We start from the raw sequence: 21782 nt of genomic DNA on the forward strand, positions 1-21782 counted from the left end.
TAGCATGCTAGCATTGATTAGCTTGCAGTCATGGATTGACCAAATATGCCTGACAAGCACTCCAGCAAATCAATAACATCAACAAAGCTCACCTTTGTGCATTCACGCACAGCATAAAACATTTGGTGGACAAAATGAGACAAAGGAGTGGTATAAAACACGTGTTTCTGTGGCAGCATCGGAGAAAGTTGTACATGTAAACAAACTACGATGAGTTCAAGGATTGCTAAAATTAGTAGTACAAAACTGTGCTTGCCAAATACTCTCATCAGTGAAATATGTTTAATATAAACAGTGGGATTTCTAACAATTAGGAAGGTTTGTGTCATGTTTGTTCTCCTACAGAAAATATATTAAAACAAAAAATAAAAATGTTTCTTCATCTTTTTCCATTTTCACACATTTTTGAAACACCTCAAAGCAAATGGAAAGGGAACATGCTGCAAATTCAAAATGGAAAAGCAAAAGTGCATTTTGCCAGGCTACCATAGGGGAGCCAGGCCTATGCTACGCTAACATTAGCTATGTACATTAGTTGCTCTTTAGTAGATTGTAAAATACGGGAAAGGGTATATTTCGCAACCCATAGTGGTACTAATAAAATGAAACACATACATATATTTGTGTTACATGTTTTGTTTTGACATTTGATTTGAACAGTTTAATAATCGTAGTAAATAATTATTGTGCTGCACAATTTTTTTCTGGCTTAGCATTATAATTGTATCATAAGTGTGTCCCATTCTGAGTTGACTGAATTTGTATATGGTGAATGGGTATTTATATTATCAAGATGCAATAAAGTGACAATATATGATGTAAAAAAAAAAAAAACTTTTTCAACTGAATATAATACATATATTGAACTACTGAAAATGTGTATTTATTGGCCCAACTCATGCAACTTTGTTTTTTATTCAAGCTTTGTGTGGCAAAAATGGTTAATTTGAGTAACAAGACTAAAAGTAACATGATTGTGTTTTAAGCATAGAATTAGCAAATATAATAACCTTAGCCAAATGGCCATTATGCCAACAGCATGTAATTGGCACTAAAGCACATTACAATGATTCAACAAAAATATATTTAAAAAATAAATAACACGAAAGGGACAAGTGGTAGAGAGTGGATGGATCAAAACAATAATTTAGGTAACAGGACTGTGTTGAGATTTCCATAGTTGAAATATCAGCGAAAGGCCGAGAAGAACAAGCGGTAGAAAATGGATGGATAGATTCTTGGAGTTAACTATTCGATTCAGAATTGATTACTTTAATAACATTGGGTGGCAATATGATTAACTACATTTCTCCATAAAATAGATAAAGCTCTAATACATTTCTATATTACTTCAAAGAAAACTGGTTTTGTTTATAAAAAAATATATACCAAACATTAAGTGATGTCAAATACAAATAAGGCAACAAGGGAGCTATCCAACATTTCTCTTTTCTGAAGTATATCTGTAGAGCAGATATGGGCATCTACATCAATCAATCAATCAAAGTTTACTTATAGCCCTTAATCCCAAATGTCTCAAAGGGCTGCACAAGTCACAACGACATCAGATCCCACATCAGGGCAAGAAAAAACTCAACCCAATGGGAACAACAAGAAACCTTGGAAGGGAACGCAGATGTGGGGACCCCCGCTGGGTGACCGGTGTAATAGATGCCGAGTGGATACAGTTAATAATGTGAGAGTCCAGTCCATAGTGGGGCCATCAGGGAATCCTCCTGCATGTAGACACGTTGGGGCACAAAGATGTCATCGAGTAGTCACCTTTTGGTCCCGACTTCATGTGAAAGACTAGTCCATTGGGAGACCAGCAGGGGATCATCTTGAATGGAGACATATCAGTAGAGCAGAGACGTCACTCACTGATGCACAGAAGAGTGGTCCATCCTGGGTCCCGACTTTGAACAGCTAGCGGTTCCTCCGTGGAGGCTGATCTGTGGTCACCTGATAACCTCTCCACGCAGGAGAGAGGGGCAGAGCAGAAAAGAGACGGCAGATCAACTGGTCTAAAAAGGGATCTATTTAGATCAGGGGCCACATGGAGAAAAATCTACTCCCGAGTGGGCCGGACTGGTAAAATCGCGGCACAATAACTTAAAAATAAAGACAACTTCAGATTGTTTTCTTTGTTTAAAAATAGAACAAGCACATTTTGAAATTGTCCATCCATCCATTTTCTACCGCATGTCCCTTTTTGCAGCTCAGCTGCATCCGGGCGTATGTATTACAAAACCCAAAACCAGTGAAGTTGGCACGTTGTCCATCCATCCATTTTCTACCACTTGTCCCTTTTGGGGTCGCGGCGGTCGCTGGAGCCTATCAGCTGCATTCGGGCGGAAGGCGGGGTACACCCTGGACAAGTCGCCACCTCATCGCAGGGCCAACACAGATAGACAGACAACATTCACACTCTGGGGCCAATTTAGTGTTGCCAATAAACCTATCCCCAGGTGCATGTCTTTGGAGGTAGGAGGAAGCCGGAGTACCCGAAGGGAACCCACGCAGTCACGGGGAGAACATGCAAACTCCACACAGAAACTCAGGACCTTCATATTGTGAGGCACACGCACTCACCCCTGTGTCACCGTGCTGCCCCTATTGTACAAATCATAATGTTGTTGGTTTTTTTACACTTACATGTTGCGGTTAATAGTATTTTTTCTTTATTTGTAGTTATTTCTGAATAAATTATGCGATAATGTTCATCAGTCAACTCATTGGTGTTAATTTTCAATCTGTCAAGATTAAAAAATTATATCACAATCAAATTACAGGATGTTATTTATGTAGTTTGATAATTTTCCTCGACTGATACTGTACTAACGTGGTTTATTTTGTACATATGTAGCATCATCTACAAAGATACAAATAATTGCTATTGCTACATCCAGTGGACTCATTTAGAACAGCTGTTTCTTTCATTTAAAAATTTCATGTTAATTTTTATACTTAGCAAACCCATCCCGAGGGCCGGATAAAACCTGTTCGCAGGCCTGATCCGGCCCTCTGGCCGTACGTTTGACACCCCTGATTTAGAGGCTGGAGTATACAAATGAGTTTTAAGAAGGGATTTAAATGTTTCTACTGAGGTAACATGCCCGGTAGGGCATTCCAGAGTACTGTAGCCCGAATAGAAAACGCTCTTAAGCCTGCAGACTTCCAACGATATGATTTGCCTGAGTGGCTGGACAGTACCGATTAAAAAATGTACTTTTTCATTTATCGATTTTTGATTTATTTTTTTTAATGCAAATCACGAGGGACAAGCAGTAGAAAATTGATTAAATTCGAAAAGTGTAGTGTGAATGTTCTCTATGTGTGTTGGCCCTGTGATGAGGAGGTGACTTTTCCAGGTTGTACCCGAATGCAGCACTCCCCGTGACACTGAAAGGGACAAGCGGTAGAAATAGGATGGATGGATGGATTTTTGTTTTTTTTACACCCCCAAGTACTTACAGCTCGTAAAGGATACGTTTCCATACGTGACCACTAGATGTCCCTCGTCTTTATAAAATGGAAGTTGCATTTACAGCATCGTTTGTATCCAACTATTTCATAGTTTTTAATATTTCTTCTTATTGTGTGTGAGTTCTTGCAGATACGTTCTGGCAGTCGACAATGAGTGAAACGTATTCCTTTCCCTAAATATTTTTTTTTATGAACTTTTGTAATACCGGCGGTATGTCATCATTTCAAAGTTGTCCACTGCTGAATCCCTCAAAATAAACTTGTGTCCTACTTTAGCCGTCGCACTTGAACGCATCACGAATCCAAGGGTGGGATTCTTTGGCTGTGACGTCACAGGCGTCATGTCAGGGGGACATCATGGCGTAGCAATGTGGACCCACGGCTGCACTGGTGGACACGGAGAAGTTCACAAACGAGACACGCTCGGCTTCGAGGACTCACTTAAACGCGTAGAGTAACGGAAACGCGGACGTGTTCTGTCGAGGGTTTTGGTAAGTGACTTTGTCCTCTTTGTAACGAGTTAGGTTCTCCGTTAAACTTTCGTGTTTAAAAAAAAAATCTGCGCATTTCATGTTAGGGGAGGCAGTTGGCTTTGTGGCTCGTTTTCCACGTCGTATAACCACTGGAATGTCTCTTTGTCACTCTTTGCTTCTTTATAACTCTCCGCCGGGCTGAGATTTGACACTGGCTTGAATTGGCTAGCAACTTTAATAACGGTAAATAATTTAGTGGTACTCGTAAAATGTTAGCATGGAGGAGTTTCCGTGTACTGTACAAACTGTCTAATTGTAATTGAAAGCAACATACTGGACGTATTGTCGCAATTTGACGGTATAATTGCGTCTTCTGTCTTTGTTAAAAGGCGTTTTAAAGGCTGCCACCACAGTTGTTGATCAGAAACTAAATTAGACAAGAGGACAGATTGTACAACAGTGCAATAATAAATTAAACGCTGTAATAACCATGAGAAATACTCCATGAAATACTCTATAACACGGGTGCCCAAACTACGGATACGGCCCGTCAGCGTCCAAAATCCGGCCCGCAGGAAGTCTCAAGTTTATTTTTTTAATTTGTCCTCTCTCATCTTTTTTCTACCGCTTGTTACTCTCGGGGTCTCCTAGCCGCTCAGGCAAATCATATTGTCTTAAAATGCATTTTCCCATCGATAATGTGACATCATCGCACTCGCGTCGCAGTGTCGGGCCAGCGTGCGGTCAAGTGTACACTTTTTTAGTCAATTAGTGTGTGAGGAATATATATATATATATATATATATATATATATATATATATATATATATATATATATATATATATATATATTAGGGGTGTAACGGTACACAAAAATTTCGGTTCGGTACGTACCTCGGTTTAGAGGTCACGGTTCGGTTCATTTTCGGTACAGTAAGAAAACAACAAAATATACATTTTTTTGTTATTTATTTACCAAATTTGTAAACAATGGCTTTTATCCTTTTAACTTTGGGAACACTATAATAATTCTGCCCACGTTAATCAACATTAAACTGCCTCAAGTTGTTGCTCAAATTAAATAAAATGACAAAACTTTTCTTCTACATATAAAAAGTGCAACATTAAACCGTTGCAAGTCAACTCATCATGCTTAATTTATTACATTTGGGAAGCCTGTAAATGATAATGATAAATGGGTTGTACTTGTATAGCGCTTTTCTACCTTCAAGGTACTCAAAGCGCTTTGACACTACTTCCACATTTACCCATTCACACACACATTCACACACTGATGGAGGGAGCTGCCATGCAAGGCGCTAACCAGCACCCATCAGGAGCAAGGGTGAAGTGTCTTGCTCAGGACACAACTGAAGGTGATTTTTATTATGTAAATGTTATATTTTTATCAACATGTAAAAGCAGGGACCCTGCCATTCAAAACTAGGCTGCTCCATTACTAATGATTAATGTAACTATAGCTGAAAAAATAGTACAATAGCAATAGGAGAGACTATTCATCCCTGAACACCATGGAATTCATGTAGGCTTTATGATGCAGTTACATTATTATATAAACTATCAGAGACAGAAACTCTTCATTTAACATAATGTCCTTTTTTGCTGCTTCAACACAGCTCAATCAACACAGAAAAAGGTAAAGTAAAATAATAGACAGACAGGGCTTTGCTGTCCGTAACACACACACACACGCACCGCAAAATTAGCTAACGATACGCTAAAAGCGAATTAGCCTTCACCTCAAGCCAGGACTGTGAGCGAGCTGAGCTGCAGTTTATATTTCTAGAAGGTCAACGGGCTCATAGTGATATTACTAGTAGTTGACTGGGAGGTGTTTATTATAATTTGGGGAGAGTCCGCTGCCTGATGCTTACCTGCTTACCTGCTAAACGCTAAGCACTGACTACATGCGCTCTGAATACGCACTGCTGATTGGCTGTTACCGCTCTGAATACACACTGCTGATTGGCTGTTACCGCTCTGTATGTAACCAATCAGATGGTTGTGTGGGTGGGACAATGCTGGGTGCTGTGTAGAGTACTGACAGAGACAGGCAGAAGGAAGCGGAGCAGCTTGTTAAGACTTTAGCTTAGCTTAATATGTTCGTGTGGAAACAAGTTCGGTACACCTCCGAACCGAACCCCCCCGTACCGAAACGGTTCAATACATATACACGTACCGTTACACCCCTAATAAATATATATATATATATATATATATATATATATATATATATATATATATACACACACACACACACACAGAGCCCGGCCCCCGAACACATTTTTTTAACCCAATGCGGCCCCCCGAGTCAAAAAATTTGGGGACCCCTGCTCTATAATGTACGTAATAATCATGGAATCATTTACCATTTACACGTCTTATGCCCTAACTTGGGATAGATCCCCAATTTTGTTCTACACTTTGCAATGACATTAAAAGGGTTAGGGTAACCCTAACCCTATTATAAATTCCTTCGTTGGCACAGATTAGTTCATCTGTTTGACAACCTATTTTGTTAATGTTGTTTACCTGCACTGCAAACAAAGAGTTTTACAGTCTGCATGTTTTTTAATGTATACTGGTGACATTTGATCAGCTGTTGACCTTTTTAAAAATCAATTGTTGTGGACTGGCTAGTGATAATGTCAACACAAATTTGTATTAAGTAGCACCTGCATCTTGAGCATACAGTGCATGGTATTCACAGTGCTTCATGTTTTTTTTTTTCCATTTTGGTATGTTACAGCCTCATTTTGAAATGTAAAAAATACATTTTTTTAAAGTATTATAAGTATTCACAGCCGTTGCTCAATACTTAGTTGATGCACCTTTGGCAGAAATGACAGCCTCAAGTCTTTTTGAATACGATGCCGCAAGCGTTCCTCTTTGCTGCACCTCTCAAGCTCCATCAAGTTGGATGGGAAGTGTTGGTTTTCATCCAGGATGTCTTTGTACATTTCTGCATTCATATTAGTCTAATCAGGGAGGTGACCAAGAACCTGATGGTCACTCTGTCAAAGCTACAGCATTCTTATGTGGAGAGAGGATAACCTTCCAGAAGGACAGCTATCTTTGCAGCAATCCACCAATCAGGCCTGCATGGTATAGTGGTCAGATGGAAGCCATTCCTTTGTTAAAAAAAAAAAAAAAAGTTTGCCAGAATGCACCTGAAAGACTCTTAAAGCATGCGAAACAAAATTCTCTGGTCTGATGAGACAAAGATTGAACTCTTGTTTGGAGGAAACTAGGCACCACTTATCACCAGGCCAATACCATCCCTACAGTGAAGAAGCATGGTGGTGGCAGCATCATGCTGTGGGGATGTTTCTCAGCGGCAGGAACTGGGAAACGAGTCAGGAGAGAGGGAAAGATGAATGCAGCAAATGTACAGAGATATCCTGGATGAAAACCAATGCTTCCCGTCGAACCTGAGGGAGTTTGAGAGGTCCTGCAAAGAGGAATGGGCGAAACTGAAAATGTGTTGCAAGCTTGTGGCATCGTATTCAAAAGACATGCGGCTGTAATTGCTGCCAAAGGTGCATCAACAAAGTTTTGAGCGAAAGAATGAGTGAATACTTATGTATGTGTAATTTTGTAGTTTTTTATTTGTAATACATTTGCAAATTATTAAAAAATATATTTTCACGTAGTCATTATCAAGTATTGCCTGTAGAATTTTGAGGACACAAATTCATGTATTCTACTTAGGAATAAGGCTATAATATAACAAAATGTCGATAAAGTGAAGCGCTGTAAATACTTTCTGGGTGCATTGTAAGTAATGTTAATAGCGTGCCCTTGCTGGGTTTTGACTTTAGTGTTTTGTAGTTGTTGATGATACCCGTGCTAGGGCTGCAGCTATCGATTATTTTAGTAAACAAGTAATCTACCGATTACGGTACTCTGTTCAATTAATGGAGTAATCAAATAAAACCCACTTTATTACTTCAATGTGTATTTTAGAAAAAAATATTTATTTTGTTTTTATAAAAAAAAAAAAAAAAAATTATAAATGCACATCATCAACATTGAAATTGCACTTTTAATGTATGCATTTATAATGTAGGAAAATAAGATATTCATAATGTTAGTTGCGCTTATTAAACGATTAATCGAAGCAACTGAGTATACATCAAAGCTTTTTTTCTTATCAAATTAATCGATTAATAGTTGTAGCTCTCATCAATGCATCATGATGGATATTTGTCTACATTTCTTGCAAAATATGGAGGTTTTCGAGTGTGCTAAATCACTCAAAACATTTTAGTTGGCAGGAAAATAAAAATATTAGTCAAGAACAGTGTTCATTTTGTTGACTAATACGTTTGGTGTTAGTTAAAACCTATTTTTCCCTGACTAGAATGAGACAATAACTAATCAAAACTAATGCATGTTGACTAAGACGATACAAAATTTTAGTCAGCAAATAAAAACAAAACGATAATGTTGAAATCTAATCATATATAATTTTATCCTGTAGATGGGTGGGACAATTTTGGAATGTATCCATTCACAGCTCTTAAACAGTGCATGAGAGAGAGGTTGGGAGTTAGTTGCAAAGGAGAGCCATCAGATGCTTTTCCTTGTGATATAATAAAGTTGGATTTGTCATCGCCTAAACAAAACTGTATGCATTTAAACAAGTCCCACATCATCATTTTGTACACCTAGGGAAAAGAGAAGACGACTCAAATCGACTAAATTTACTGTAATTTTAACTGAGTAAAATATTGTGTAATTTAGTCGACTTAAACTGGATAGACTAAACTAAATCAATTAGATGGTTAAAATATGACTAAAACTAAAAGGCATTTTCTTCAAAAGACTATTACAAAATGTAATTACTAACTGCTGTCAAAATTAAGACTGGCCAAGAATAATGATAATTAAAAAAATTACCGGTAAATATCTCGAGGGGATTAGATTACACATTGCACAATTTTTTTTGCTTTTTTACCCGTAACACAAAGCTAAACTATGGATGTTTTGTTTAGATAGTTTAGATAATTTTGATTAACCTAATGTGTATTGACTTTGGTATCTTTTAATGTACAAATTGTATCAAAGTGGCTCGCACATGCTTTGACTTTTCTGTATGCAATCTTCGCCGAAAATAGTGGACAGCCCTGCTGTAAAAAAAAAAAAATGCAATTTTGATTAAAACTAAGGCCATGTGGAATACTGATATTTTTAAAATGCATATATTTGGCTTCTCATCCACATCCAAATGTAGGTTTTTGGCCTTTAAAACTGAGTTTTTGAAATACTTTAGCCAGAGTAGAGATATACAAAAACTCAGACTTTAGTGATTGTGCATGCATGGGTAAAACTGAACTTTTAGGTTTGTGTCTCAGAAATATGCAACATTATCTCATGGTTTTAAACCCTTTTTAATAACAGAATGTAAAGTTATTGACATATGGGTGTGGGTTTCATTTTGTGCAGCGGTAGATGGGCGTGCTTACCAGCGAGCTTAACACACACAGGCGTTTAAAAATAAAACATGTATTATATTTCTTGGGCTCTGTGTAAGTGTGTTGATTTTAAATGTAATGTACATGTCATTGTAAATTTAATATCATACTATATTGATGAATATACAGTCATCATAACGTTAAAAAAACAAGTTAGTTGTGGTTCCTTTTTTAGTCTTGAGATTGTGAGTGTTCTTATGTACCGGTATTCGTTTCAAGCCTCTAGAATTTTCCTTTTCACGTTATCTTTATGTATTATACTCTTGTGAAAAACAAAGAAAACCCAGAAGAAAACCGTTTTTTGACCTTTGGACCATATTTTCCTTTAAAATTTTAATACTGAATTATTGAGTTTTGATGTCCATAATTGATAGATATTGTGTGCAAATTATAAATCTTTTATGTTTTAAGCACCAGTATTAAGGGCCCTACTCTCTTTGGGACATTGTCAAATAACTACAGTAATAAGTCAAGTAGAATGCAGTTGGTTCAAATGAAAGGAATGTGCCCTGCTATCCAACTTCAACAACTGTCTGCTAAGATCTTTGGCAAACATTCAAGTCTTTGACATTTTAGACTATTTTTTTTAATCACATGGAATTTAAAACAACAGAACCCATTTCCTATCTTTTATTTAGTTGCCGTGTGCAATTTCTTTTTCCCAATTTCTTCTCTACCCTTCCATATAATTTGTCAATTGCTTGTATAAAATTACTGGTGATGCAATCTGTCCGTTTGCTGAGGTTGGAAGGAGCATCAGTTTATTCTCAGAGCAGGCGACTGGTGCTTGCGAATTCCACAACTTAACTGGACGGCAAGACAGCATTGTTGGTGTTGTGATTAGATGTATGTGTAGTAAGACAACTATTATAATGTGTATTCTTTATAGTCTTTTTCATACCAATGGTGGTGGAGCCACCTTTTTAGTGTGCTAGTAGTTTGTATGTAATTAACAAATCAGGGCACTGTGTCTTGCGCAAAGCCAAGGTGACAGGGATCAAACTAACAGCTAAGAAAGATTAGTGGACTACCTCCCAAGCAGGTTGCTTTAAAATAGACTAGCGTGGCCTTTAAGTGTGTCATTAGTTTAGCGGCCTAAGCAAATTGCAAAGTTCTTATAGACACGTTTAATCCTAAATTGTCGTCTCGTGATTAAACCTAATCTGTACGTTTAATGCTTTTACCTGATTAAAAACCAAGCATGTAAATGTCTGCATGATTTATGGGGAGAAGGAAAATTCCTCTCAGCACAGACTGTTTTGTTTACATTCTCATCCCCAGCTGTGAGTTAGTAAACTGTATGGCTGCTGTGAGGCAAGGAACCCTAAAGCTATTGTTTTTTTTGGGGGGGGGGGGGGGGGGGGGGGGGGGTGTTTCTCATGTGTGCAGACTCGAAGCAGATGGGGTCGCACACAGATTGAGGGATTGCAGGTTGTCCCTTGGATAAAATGAATACTTCAGCTGTTTTGTGCGTCCAGTGGTAGCAGAACTGTTCTCTCTGCCTGAAGGGACCATAGCTGATGGATTTAAAAAGCCATCATAATGGCCTACTCTCTTTCTCTGCATGTCCCACGAAATGATATGGATGTTTTTGTCCCATGGGTTTGTTTGGAAGCACTCTGGATTAGAATATGAGGGCAAGTGTGTGTTTCACATGCCATGTGTAGTGTAGCGTTGCTTTTCTTCTACCCTTTAGTCAAAACACCCTGCGAGCAGCAACAATGATGCTCTATGTGTTATGGCGGCTCTAAGGGTTACTAGGGAGATTTAGACAGTAAGACTTTGTGTTTGAGAAGGATGCTTGCATATTCAGACTTCAAGAGATGTCTCCTTTTATAGCCATTGTGCACAGATGGGATATTTACATATGGATCAACTGAGGTACAAACTGATCCTCCATAGTTCTATTTTGCTTCAACATAAGTAATAGCCCAGTAAAATCAATCTGTGAATGTATAAATCTTACTCATTGTAAACTTTATATTGGAACTTCTAGTCAATTGAATGACCTCTATAGGCTGGTACATATACCAAGATTTTCTAAGTCTCAAAAAAATTGTATCCGTTACAGCCCCCACACACTCCACTACAAAGACAAAAAAATCAGGCATTGAGCAGTTTTGATGTTTATGTGTGTGATGTGCGACAATATTATCAACACAGCACAACCAACTAGGGCTGGGTGATATGGCCTTTTTTTAATATCGCGATATTTTAAGGCCATATCACGATATATATCTTGATATTTTGTCTTAGCCTTGAATGAACACTTGATGCATATAATCACAGCAGTATGATGATTCTATGTGTCTATATTAAAACATTCTTCTTCATACTGCATTAATATATGCTACTTTAAAACTTTCATGCAGAGAAGAAATCAGAACTAAAAAAAAATCACTATTTTTGTTCATACGGTGTTGATCTGGAAATGTTTGCCTCGGCATTTTGATGGTGTGGGCGTGTGGCCCTGAACGGAGATGTTGACATGCGGAGTAAGCACTCTTCATTCTCTAGCAGGTGACTTTTCAAATGATGCTACATATTAGCAGTAATGCTACTTTTTATAGCAACGCTTTTGCCCCACACTTGACAAATTACGGTTGTCTCTTCGACATATTCCCACTTGAAGCCAAACCACTGCCAGACGATGGACCCCCTGCTGTTTTTTGGGGAATTAATTATTCCTTCATTTGTCACCAGATTCGCACCTTCTTTCTCTCGTATTACCACTCGCACGGCTGCGCTAGCATCACAGCTAACGTTACCCATGCTGCTACCTCTTTGCTGCGCGTGGGCGTATACGTATGTGATATATGTCGTGACAGTATGTGACGTATGTAAGAAGGTGCGCTTGTCTGTCTGTGAGAAGGAGACACAGGAAAGAGCGAGGAGAGCCTGTAGTGTAATGCCAGCAGCTAAAAGCAACTGCGTTTGAACGTATACTCCAATATCACGATATAGTCATTTTCTATATCACACAGAGACAAACCCGCGATATACCGCCCAGCCCTACAACAAACCCATATAAACATTCTTTCCCACCATACAATCAGACTCTAGTCCTTCAAACCCAAAGTCTCGCTTGAACAAACGTGATTTAAAGGGGAGAGCGAATTGGTCTAAATATAGATAGTATCGTTACCAAGGTGGGTATTGGTTTCCAGTGTTGGGACTAACGCGTTACAAAGTAACGCGTTACTGTAACGCCGTTAGTTTCGGCGGTAACTAGTAATCTAACGCGTTATTTTTTTATATTCAGTAACTCAGTTGCCGTTACTACATGATGCGTTACTGCGTTATTTTACGTTACTTTTTATGTAGTATAAAGTGTGTTTTATCGGAGCGCGCTGCGTCATCGTTCTGATTCTTCTTGTGTCACAAGCCGGAGAAGAGAGAGAGACATGCGCTCTGTGTGGGTGTGTCTGAGTGTGAGTGTGGGGAGCGAGGGGGGGGGGGCGTGTCTGATCATGGCGGAGCCAGAAGTCGAGTTTGCTAACATGGAGATATTTTCACTACTTTTCTTTTGTCGAGCACAAAGAAAATAACATTTTAGTTAAATGTAAATTGTGTTTTGGATCAAAGATGCCATCTACTGCCCAAAACAGCAATTCAAATCTGCTGAAACAAGCTACATAGCAACATGCTTCGACGAAGCTAGTAAAGAGAGACAGAGACTCTGATGCCATTTCACCTCCACCACCACCACCACCATTCACCGCTGAAGGTACACACTCTGTCAATCAATGTTCCCTCTAATTGTTCATGTGTGAGCAAATACAAAAAGTCCCTGAGCATTGAGTGGAGTCCATGTGAGCAACTTTAGACGTGCACACTGTGGCTACACCAGCAGCACACCTGTCCCAAACCTCACTAAATAACAACTTACATCTCCATCCATCCATCCATTTTCTACCGCTTGTCCCTTTCGGGGTCGCTGGAGCCTATCTCAGCTGCATTCGGGCGGAAGGCAGGGTACACCCTGGACAAGTCCCCATCTCATCACAGGGCCAACACAGATAGACAGACAACATTCTCTTATTATTATAATCAAATGACAGCAGTCATTTCCATTTCTAATATAAGTGTTTATGCCCACTTATAATGACAATAACAAAAAATATTGTTTTTCATGAACTGTGTACTTGTATTGTTTGTCTGGGTGGAGGTCCAGCTTTGGAAATAATTTGTACCCCTTTCAGACATTGCATTTAGTTCCCATTAAAACATTCACATGTTGCACAATGAGATGTAAGCAGGGGATCATGTGTACATTCCTGCAACTTCCTGTTTGTAAAAAATATATTTTTATTAGTATTTATTTAATATACTAACAGCATTTAATGATTAATATTTATAAATTAAGATTCCTAATAAATGACACTAGAATAAGCACACATTTGATTGGTAAATCATAGTGTAACGACCTGGAATGACACTTTATGTGTGGTGTTGGAGTTGTCCGACTTTTTGTGTGGCTGTAAACGCATCACTGGCTAAGTGCCATATGTGCAAGTGTTGGCGCACGTGAGAGAGCGAGCGGCTGCTGTTAATATAACAAAGTTGCTTTTGGTCTGGTTTATACTGCAGAAAATGACCAGTTTTGCTAGATATAATTTTTTTTACTAATGTTTTGGTGATGTGTTTATGGCCGACAGTAAAGAGTTTTGCTCAGTAAAGTGATGGATGGAATTCATGTCCTCAAAGCGTCTCGACAGACGTTACAATATTTGAACAATGATGACGAAAACGGTTTTCTCTGTCGTGTCCGTGTCGTGTCGAAAATTGTTATGCGCTTATTTTTTTATTTGATTTTGTGCATGGCATAGATTTGCCGTGTGCAGAGGACGCTTGAGCAGTGCGCAATTGCACAGGCGCGCTCCTGAGAGGGAACGTTGCTGTCAATTCTCTTATATACTCTTTCATTCTAGACTTCTAGAGTGTTTGATTATCACATCACTCTAAATGTATAGACTATAAAGTTCACAAACATAAAGAGGGATCCTAGTGGGCCAGGCCAATCGTTCCTTATCTCTAAACTAAAACTGGGGAAATGTGTAGAGTGTTCTGGGTTTCAGACATGATTTTGTATAAGAATTACTTGAGGAAGAAAATGCCTGGTTAGACTTTGTGTATGTAGTGTGTGCCTTTCTTGGTTTACATCTATGCTGTTATTATGCTGTTTGTTACTTATGTATGTTATGTTGCAGCTATTTAAAATAGTTTTGTCAATTTGTTCTGGCCAGAAACAAATTGGCCTTTGTAACATATCTTTGTCTTTGTGTGTTGTATGTAGACCACATGGCTTAGCAGAGTTGAGTGATGCAAATGCATGTCAAGTTGATCAACAGATTGTATTATTCTCCAGTGCAATAACAGTACTGAAATGAAGGCTAAAAGGGCATTAATAGTTACTTTTCACAGTAACGCATTACTTTTTGGTGTAAGTAACTGAGTTAGTAACTGAGTTACTTTTGAAATGAAGTAACTAGTAACTGTAACTAGTTACTGCTTTTCAGTAACTAACCCAACACTGTTGGTTTCAGATTGATACTAGCCTGGTGGGATTCATACTTTTGGTGTTTCTCTTTTATAGGTCCATTATTTGCAGAACATATTTTCTAGAGGCAAATGCACAAAATTATTGAATGATCTTGACATTTCAATTAAAAAAGTGTTGGTTTCTGTATCGTTTAGGCGATCATAGCCCTGTATTTACAGTATTTGGTATCTTATCGATACCAAAATTCACAGTATCACCTACCGCTAGTGACCTAACAAAATCCAAGAAGAGGAAGCTTCATAACAACCAACCATCGTAGCAGAAGCAAAAAACAGGCAATGTAGAAGGAAAGAAGGGAATGATGGTTATTTTGGGACTATTTTTGAAAAAAAATCCCTAACCAAAATAAATAAAATAACTGGAAAAGTCTTGGAGACACAGAACACAGATTTTATCATCTTGGTAGCAAGCTGAATGTGCGTATGTTCTCAACAAAGTATCAATGCTTTTCTTTTTAGCTTCCTGAATGGTTACTCTGTCGTACGTCACAATTCAGCTTTCCCCACAGACATGAAGAGTTTTGTTTGTAAATATTAAACAATATTAAACGTGTTTAATATTTACGATTGTCGCCCCGACTCCTTTTGGAGCCAATTATTCGTACAAATTCACTCTTTGCACACCTCAGACCACAAGACAATCTCAAAAGACAATCTTATAAAATAATCTGGCGTTGGCTGTGTTTGGTCGGAATGTGGAAAATCTGGACAAAAACAGCCTGATTGTCTTTGAGTGTACCCCGTTTAAGGTCATACAACTACAGAGATGACCAAAATTTACATGAAAAACAAAAGTCAAGAAAAGTCACCATTGAACAGATACAGTACCTAGCCCCAGTGCTTGGGAATCAATATTCAATACTTACCGGTATGTAGTCAAAAATGTTAATTGTTCAATAATACAATCTCATTTCATAACCAGCTCATCAAAATGGTTACTATACGTTTGAGCATTTTCTATCAGGCATGCTTGCTTTGTTGGCATGGCTGAGTACGCTCTGAGTGCTGTTTCCCTGCCAAGTGTTTGAGCCTGTGCCGAGTATGCAACTAGACATGACGTCACAGGAAACAAATGTTTGAAAATATGGCACCGTTTGATTTTAACTGAATCAGTACCCAGTAGTACTAACGTAATCTAGTCGCTACCTATAAAGGTAGCGAATTCGGTACCCATCCCTAATTGTGGAAAATAATTACACCTTTCCCTGCTGATTTGAAGTTCACAAACGCATGAACAATTCTGGTCTTATTGGACACTTTTGGAGACTGTAACATGAAAGCACATATTGTTAATCTCAAATATTTAGAATTCAAGGTGCTAATGTCAGTGTGTTGAATAGGTTCCTTTACTGCTGCATTTGATCGTAGGTTCTGTTTGGTAACGACAGTGTGTTACAGTTTTAGTGTTGTGCCATCTAAAGGAGGTGTTCCACAATTAAGGGCAATCTGGGTTCCCTGTACGGTAATTAGTTTTTCTCTGTCCTCCACTCCACATGATGATGCGTACACACAGTCTTTATTTACACTTGTTAACTGGAGACTGAAACAGACTCTGACGAGCATGTCTGGTCTTGTGTTTGAAATGTTTCTGCAGGAAGCTTTGTGTATAGCTACCCCCTTTCTTGCATGGCCTCTTTTGTCATCATGATGTTTAAGTATCGTCTTAGATTTAGTTTGCTATTCATACAAAGTTTGTTCTTTTCTGATTTTTAGGGTAGACATGTCTAATTGACTAAAATCACTTGACAAACATTAAATATTGTTGTAATTTGGGATGGGTGCGATGTTAAGGTACCCGTGTTGCGCATTACATCACGCCCGGTTGTCGATTCTTCGCACTTCGGCACATGGCGATCACTCCAACAGTACTGAGAGCGCACTCAGCCAAACTACATCGAAGTAATGTTGCTATTTCCAATGCCAACAAAGCAATTGACTCAAAAAAACTCTCCAGCACAAGTTAAGTAAAGCTCCACTCTTTGTAAAATGCGCAAGCTTAACGCTATTATACAATGGCTTTGCTATTGACATGCTACTGATTCGCATTAGCGATTTTACATGGTGATTTCAACACCTCCAAATTTGAGACTGTTTACACTGCAAGCGAGACTGGCCCAAATCGGAATATTTCAAAATCAAATTTTTTCCAGGTGACTGTTTACACCGCAAGTAAAATGTGATCTTTATCAGACTCCGATATAAATGCGCAAAGTGCCCAATGTGCCACCTATGTGGCCCTAATGTGGCCTCAACATCACTTGCATGCGCTGTTCGATAAAGTGAAAACAAAAGAAGTTGACCATATTCCGTAAACTACAAAATAAAATAAGTCACCACACCTTAAAAATGTGTGTTTTTTATGTGAAAATAAATTGAAGTAATATAATGTATGAATGGATGGAGGGTTCTAATCTTTTAATGGCTGTTAACTAGAGGAGGCACGGACATCAACGTGGATTTACGTTAGATTTATTTTTCAACTCACTTACGTAAACAACTTCCACAATGTAACAGGTAAGCAAATACGCCACAGCGTCAGTTCCTGTTCTTCGATTCTGAAAGTATAAATATATTACTAGGGATGTAACGGTATCATTATTACATAAATATTATGGTACAATATCATGACGGTATGAAGGCCACGGTATGATATTAGTGCGGTATATATCAAAACAAAAACAAAAAAAGCTTGGTAAAAATGCCATATTGTGTAAAATGAAGTAACAGGAATGTTTAGGATAAACACACTTTCTGTAATTGAACACACATGCAGTGCTAAAATGTTCTAATTATATTTTTTATGACAAACAATAATTTGTAAGTGCAAATAATTGTGCAGGAACACCTACTGTCCATCCATCCATCCATCTTCTTCCGCTTATCCGAGGTCGGGTCGCGGGGGCAGCAGCCTAAGCAGGGAAGCCCAGACTTCCCTCTCCCCAGCCACTTCGTCCAGCTCCTCCCGGGGGATCCCGAGGCGTTCCCAGGCCAGCCGGGATATATAGTCTTCCCAACGTGTCCTGGGTCTTCCCCGTGGCCTCCTACCGGTCGGACGTGCCCTAAACACTTCCCTAGGGAGGCGTTCGGGTGGCATCCTGATCAGCTGTGCGTGTTTGTGCCCCGACGGAATGAAAAGAACGGGGTGAATTCTGTTATCCTTCATCAAGTGATTAGACTCTTTGTGAGTTGAGGCTGGGCCGCGGCTCTTACGTTCATATCGAAGTTTGTCTTTTTTTTAAATTAATGTGCAATTTCGGCGAGCGAGACGGTCTGCAAGATCGGTCACTCTTTTGCATCTGTTTCTGCGGCTGCGGGCGTTTGTACTACAGATAAACGGTAGTAATGATAACCGCTTTAAAACTCCCGATGGTTAGTATTACCGTATTAAATGAAAATGATCTAAGAACCGTCATTCCTAACTGCACTTTGATATGGATGGACTGACGGCGCTACAATTGTACAAACACATTACTGTTTATACAACTGAGCTACAGTATTTACATTAAACAAAGGATGTGCTGTTTTTGCACAGTTATGGATAAACTCGACAAAGTCAAGTTGAAACAGACGGACACAAACTCCGTTAACAAGAAATGTAAACAATTGATCTAATATTGCAAGCATTTTACTGTTTTCAAATCAGCAGGATTTTTTTTCTTTAAACCCACTATAGGTTTTAGTTTTTCATTGATTTAATTGATTTTCAAACAGGCAAAATACATGTTCTTAAGCTAAATGCACATAGACAATGGATGAACATGCTGGGCACTTACAAGACTGTTTTAACCTCACATATTCAAATAAATATTATCACTGACTTTTGGTCATGAAATTTTAGTGTGTGAGAAAAATGTTCAAGACCCAACATAAAACGAGAAAAAACAATTATGTCAATGTTATGGCTACACGGATATGAGCTTTTATGTATTATACTATCCATGACCTGTAAGGGTCCATGATAAGCTAATATGGTTGTACAATAGGTGCACATCCTGAGTCGTGTGTATAAATAAAATTTAATCATTAAAAGTTTGGTACAACTATGTGCCGGGTTGTCCCTTTTCCTCATGACTCTCCATGTTTCTGTTTTTTAGTGGATGCTAATTTAACATAAAGTGGAAAATTTGCCCACAGGAATGCTGAAATAGCAGTGCAAAATCTGTGGGCGGTTTCCATAAAGTTTGAGAATGTGTCCCAGTGTTGGGCACTCCCAGGATGTGAGGCAGCCAATAGAATGGAGGAGGGTGTGTGTCAGATATTCCTCCCATGTCGCCAACATTTTGGGACAAAATAAAGTATACATGACATAAACAGTATACAATGCAGTCAGGATTTAATTAATCACAGTTTAAGCTTAAATGGCTGCAGTGTTCCCCATTAGATGGAAATGTGCACACATACATATGAGTGCATGTGTGTTGTCCCTCCATGGTCATACTGCTCAGCCTTTTGGTAAGACACAAGAATAGGAGCACTATGCTCTTGCTGTCAAATGTTTAGTTCAAGTGTCCACTGTCTTATGAGTGGAAGCTCATTCATCCAAAAGTGTATGCCTCATTGATATTCTGAAAGGCCACGCTAACCAGCTTTTTCCTATCAAAGCTAATTCAATGCACTATTATCATCATGTAGCAATACACGCAATATACTGTCGATTATTTACTCAATTGTGTTTATAATATTTTGTAGAGGAAGCTGTGCAGTACTGTTAAAAGTTGGCTCAAGTTGTGTAGACTGTAATTAGTGTGTGTGTGTGTGTGTGTGTGTGTGTGTGTGTGTGTGTGTTTACAGTAGAATACTGTTAAACGTTGGCTGAAGTTGTATAGACTGTAATTAGTTTGTGTGTGTATTTACAGTACATTAGTTAATATATGCTATTATGGGGGCAACACGGTGAAACAGGGGTTAGTGTGTGTGCCCCACAATAAGGTCCTCGGTTCGATTCCCGGGCTAGGGGTCTTTTTGTGTGGAGTTTGCATGTTCTCCCCTTGACTGCGTGGGTTCCCTCTGGGTACTTCGGCTTCCTCCCATCTCCAAAGACATGCACCTGGTGATAGGTTGATTGGCAGCACCCCTTACGACTCCGACAGGGACAAGCGGTAGAAGATGGATGATATTATGGTAAACCCTATGAACTCTGCCTGAAAACAAATACTTCATCAACATAAATTCATTCTTTCTTTATAATTGTAGAAAAACTAGCCTAAAATATTCAATTTAATTATGATTACATTCTTACTTGTATTTTATTTAATTGCACAATTCATTATAATAATCCATTTCTTATTTGGCTGCATCACATTTACTCCTGTCCCGTTCGTATTTTAGAGCTATTGTCTTTTGCATGTTTAGTGACTAGAGAATTGCTAGAGATTTTTTTTGAAATACCAAATGTAAAGAAAAATAAACATATTCATCATTTTTTTACAGTTTCATCAGAGATTGAAGATGATGGCGGATGCCAGCGACATGTTGGCAGCTGCTCTTGAGCAGATGGATGGCATTATAGCAGGTAGTCTGTTTCAGTCGTATCAAAACAATGAGGGCTCCAGGAGAGTACAGGCCTCTGCTGAGGTTTATTTTATTTTCAGAGAGATGAACACTATTGCACAAAACTGGCATACAATTTGTTTCTCAATTTAAACTTTGTATCTTACAGCCATGTTCACCAGTATTGCAGTTATGTTCAGTGCTGTGTTGTTACTCAGCTCCAAGGGGTCACATGACAGGCCAGCCATTAGCTGCTGTTGCAGGAGTGCGTCTATTTCCATTTTGTGCCTACAAAAGTATTTATGATGCATAGAAGAGTAAATCATGAATTTGTGTACAATTAATTTAGATACTTAAGTAAGACCACCCAATATGTTCTATCATACCAATAATCTACCAGTAGACCTACCATAATTGACAAACGGATTCAGTAGACACAGAGGTTAAACATTAGCAATTGAGGCTTATTGCTTATTGGAACGTTTGTGTTAGGTTGATACACAGCAATCTGTGTTTGTCTTCCATCCTACTTTTACCATTAGGAAACAGAAAGTTGTTAAAAACTGTAATGTTGCACTTGGTATTCAACCTTCTTCTCAACACTTCCAGGCTCCAAGGCTATGGACTACTCCAATGGGTTGTTTGACTGTCAGTCACCCAGCTCTCCCTTTATGGGCAACTTACGGGCTCTTCACCTTTTGGAAGACCTGAGAGGTATCCTGGAGTTGCTGGACAATGAAGGAAGAAACAGTCTTCGCTGTCAGATCCCAGACTCCACTGCCGAAAGTATGGTGGAGTGGCTACAGGGTCGCCTGGTGAGAGCCTCCTAGCCACAAAATGTATTTTTGTCTCAATAGCATACAGTCTCACTCTTAACATCTCGTCAAACTCCCTTACCCAGAATTAAATTCTGCAACCTAAATATTGATGATGCCACATTTTCAGAGTAAACGCAGTAAGATTTTACGGTTTACGTTAATTTCCCATGTTAATTAAAAAACACAAGTACATGATATTTAAAATATGATTTGTTTGTGTTGACTTAGCACATCTTGCTGTGCATATAGTGCTTGCTAAATTGTTTGCTAAGTGAAAACATGACTGCCCTATTTGCGCAGCTCCACTGGAATGCAAGATGAAGTGTTTGTCTTTTGTCACAAGAAACTGACTTATTGGAGAGCTAAGTTTTGTCTGGGAAAGAGTTGGGCTAAAGCCAGCCAAATGCCACAATTTGTGTGTAATGTTGTCAGTCTCTCTGTCCAACGGTCTGATT

At 38.7% G+C, this 21782-nt stretch overlaps 1 protein-coding gene across 8 annotated transcripts in view; it reads left to right on the top strand.

Annotated features, from left to right (window-relative positions):
- Nucleotides 1-3792: 3792 nt before the first annotated feature.
- ppfibp1b (PPFIA binding protein 1b) overlaps nucleotides 3793-21782 on the top strand; it is a 45107-nt gene continuing 27117 nt past the window's right edge. The window contains exons 1-3 of one of the 8 annotated variants that reach the window (XM_061969907.2): nucleotides 3793-3977; nucleotides 20450-20531; nucleotides 21119-21324. In XM_061969907.2, the coding sequence (XP_061825891.1) occupies nucleotides 20468-20531; nucleotides 21119-21324 (270 nt within the window). In that variant the 5' untranslated portion in view covers nucleotides 3793-3977; nucleotides 20450-20467. Of the gene's footprint in view, nucleotides 3978-13118; nucleotides 13185-20449; nucleotides 20532-21118; nucleotides 21325-21782 lie in introns of those variants that run through there. The other 7 variants (XM_061969904.2, XM_061969902.2, XM_061969906.2 and 4 more) reach the window with 7 other exon arrangements.

This window comes from Nerophis lumbriciformis, linkage group LG10 (genome assembly GCF_033978685.3).
Source record: "Nerophis lumbriciformis linkage group LG10, RoL_Nlum_v2.1, whole genome shotgun sequence".
NCBI classification, from domain to species: Eukaryota; Metazoa; Chordata; class Actinopteri; order Syngnathiformes; family Syngnathidae; genus Nerophis; species Nerophis lumbriciformis.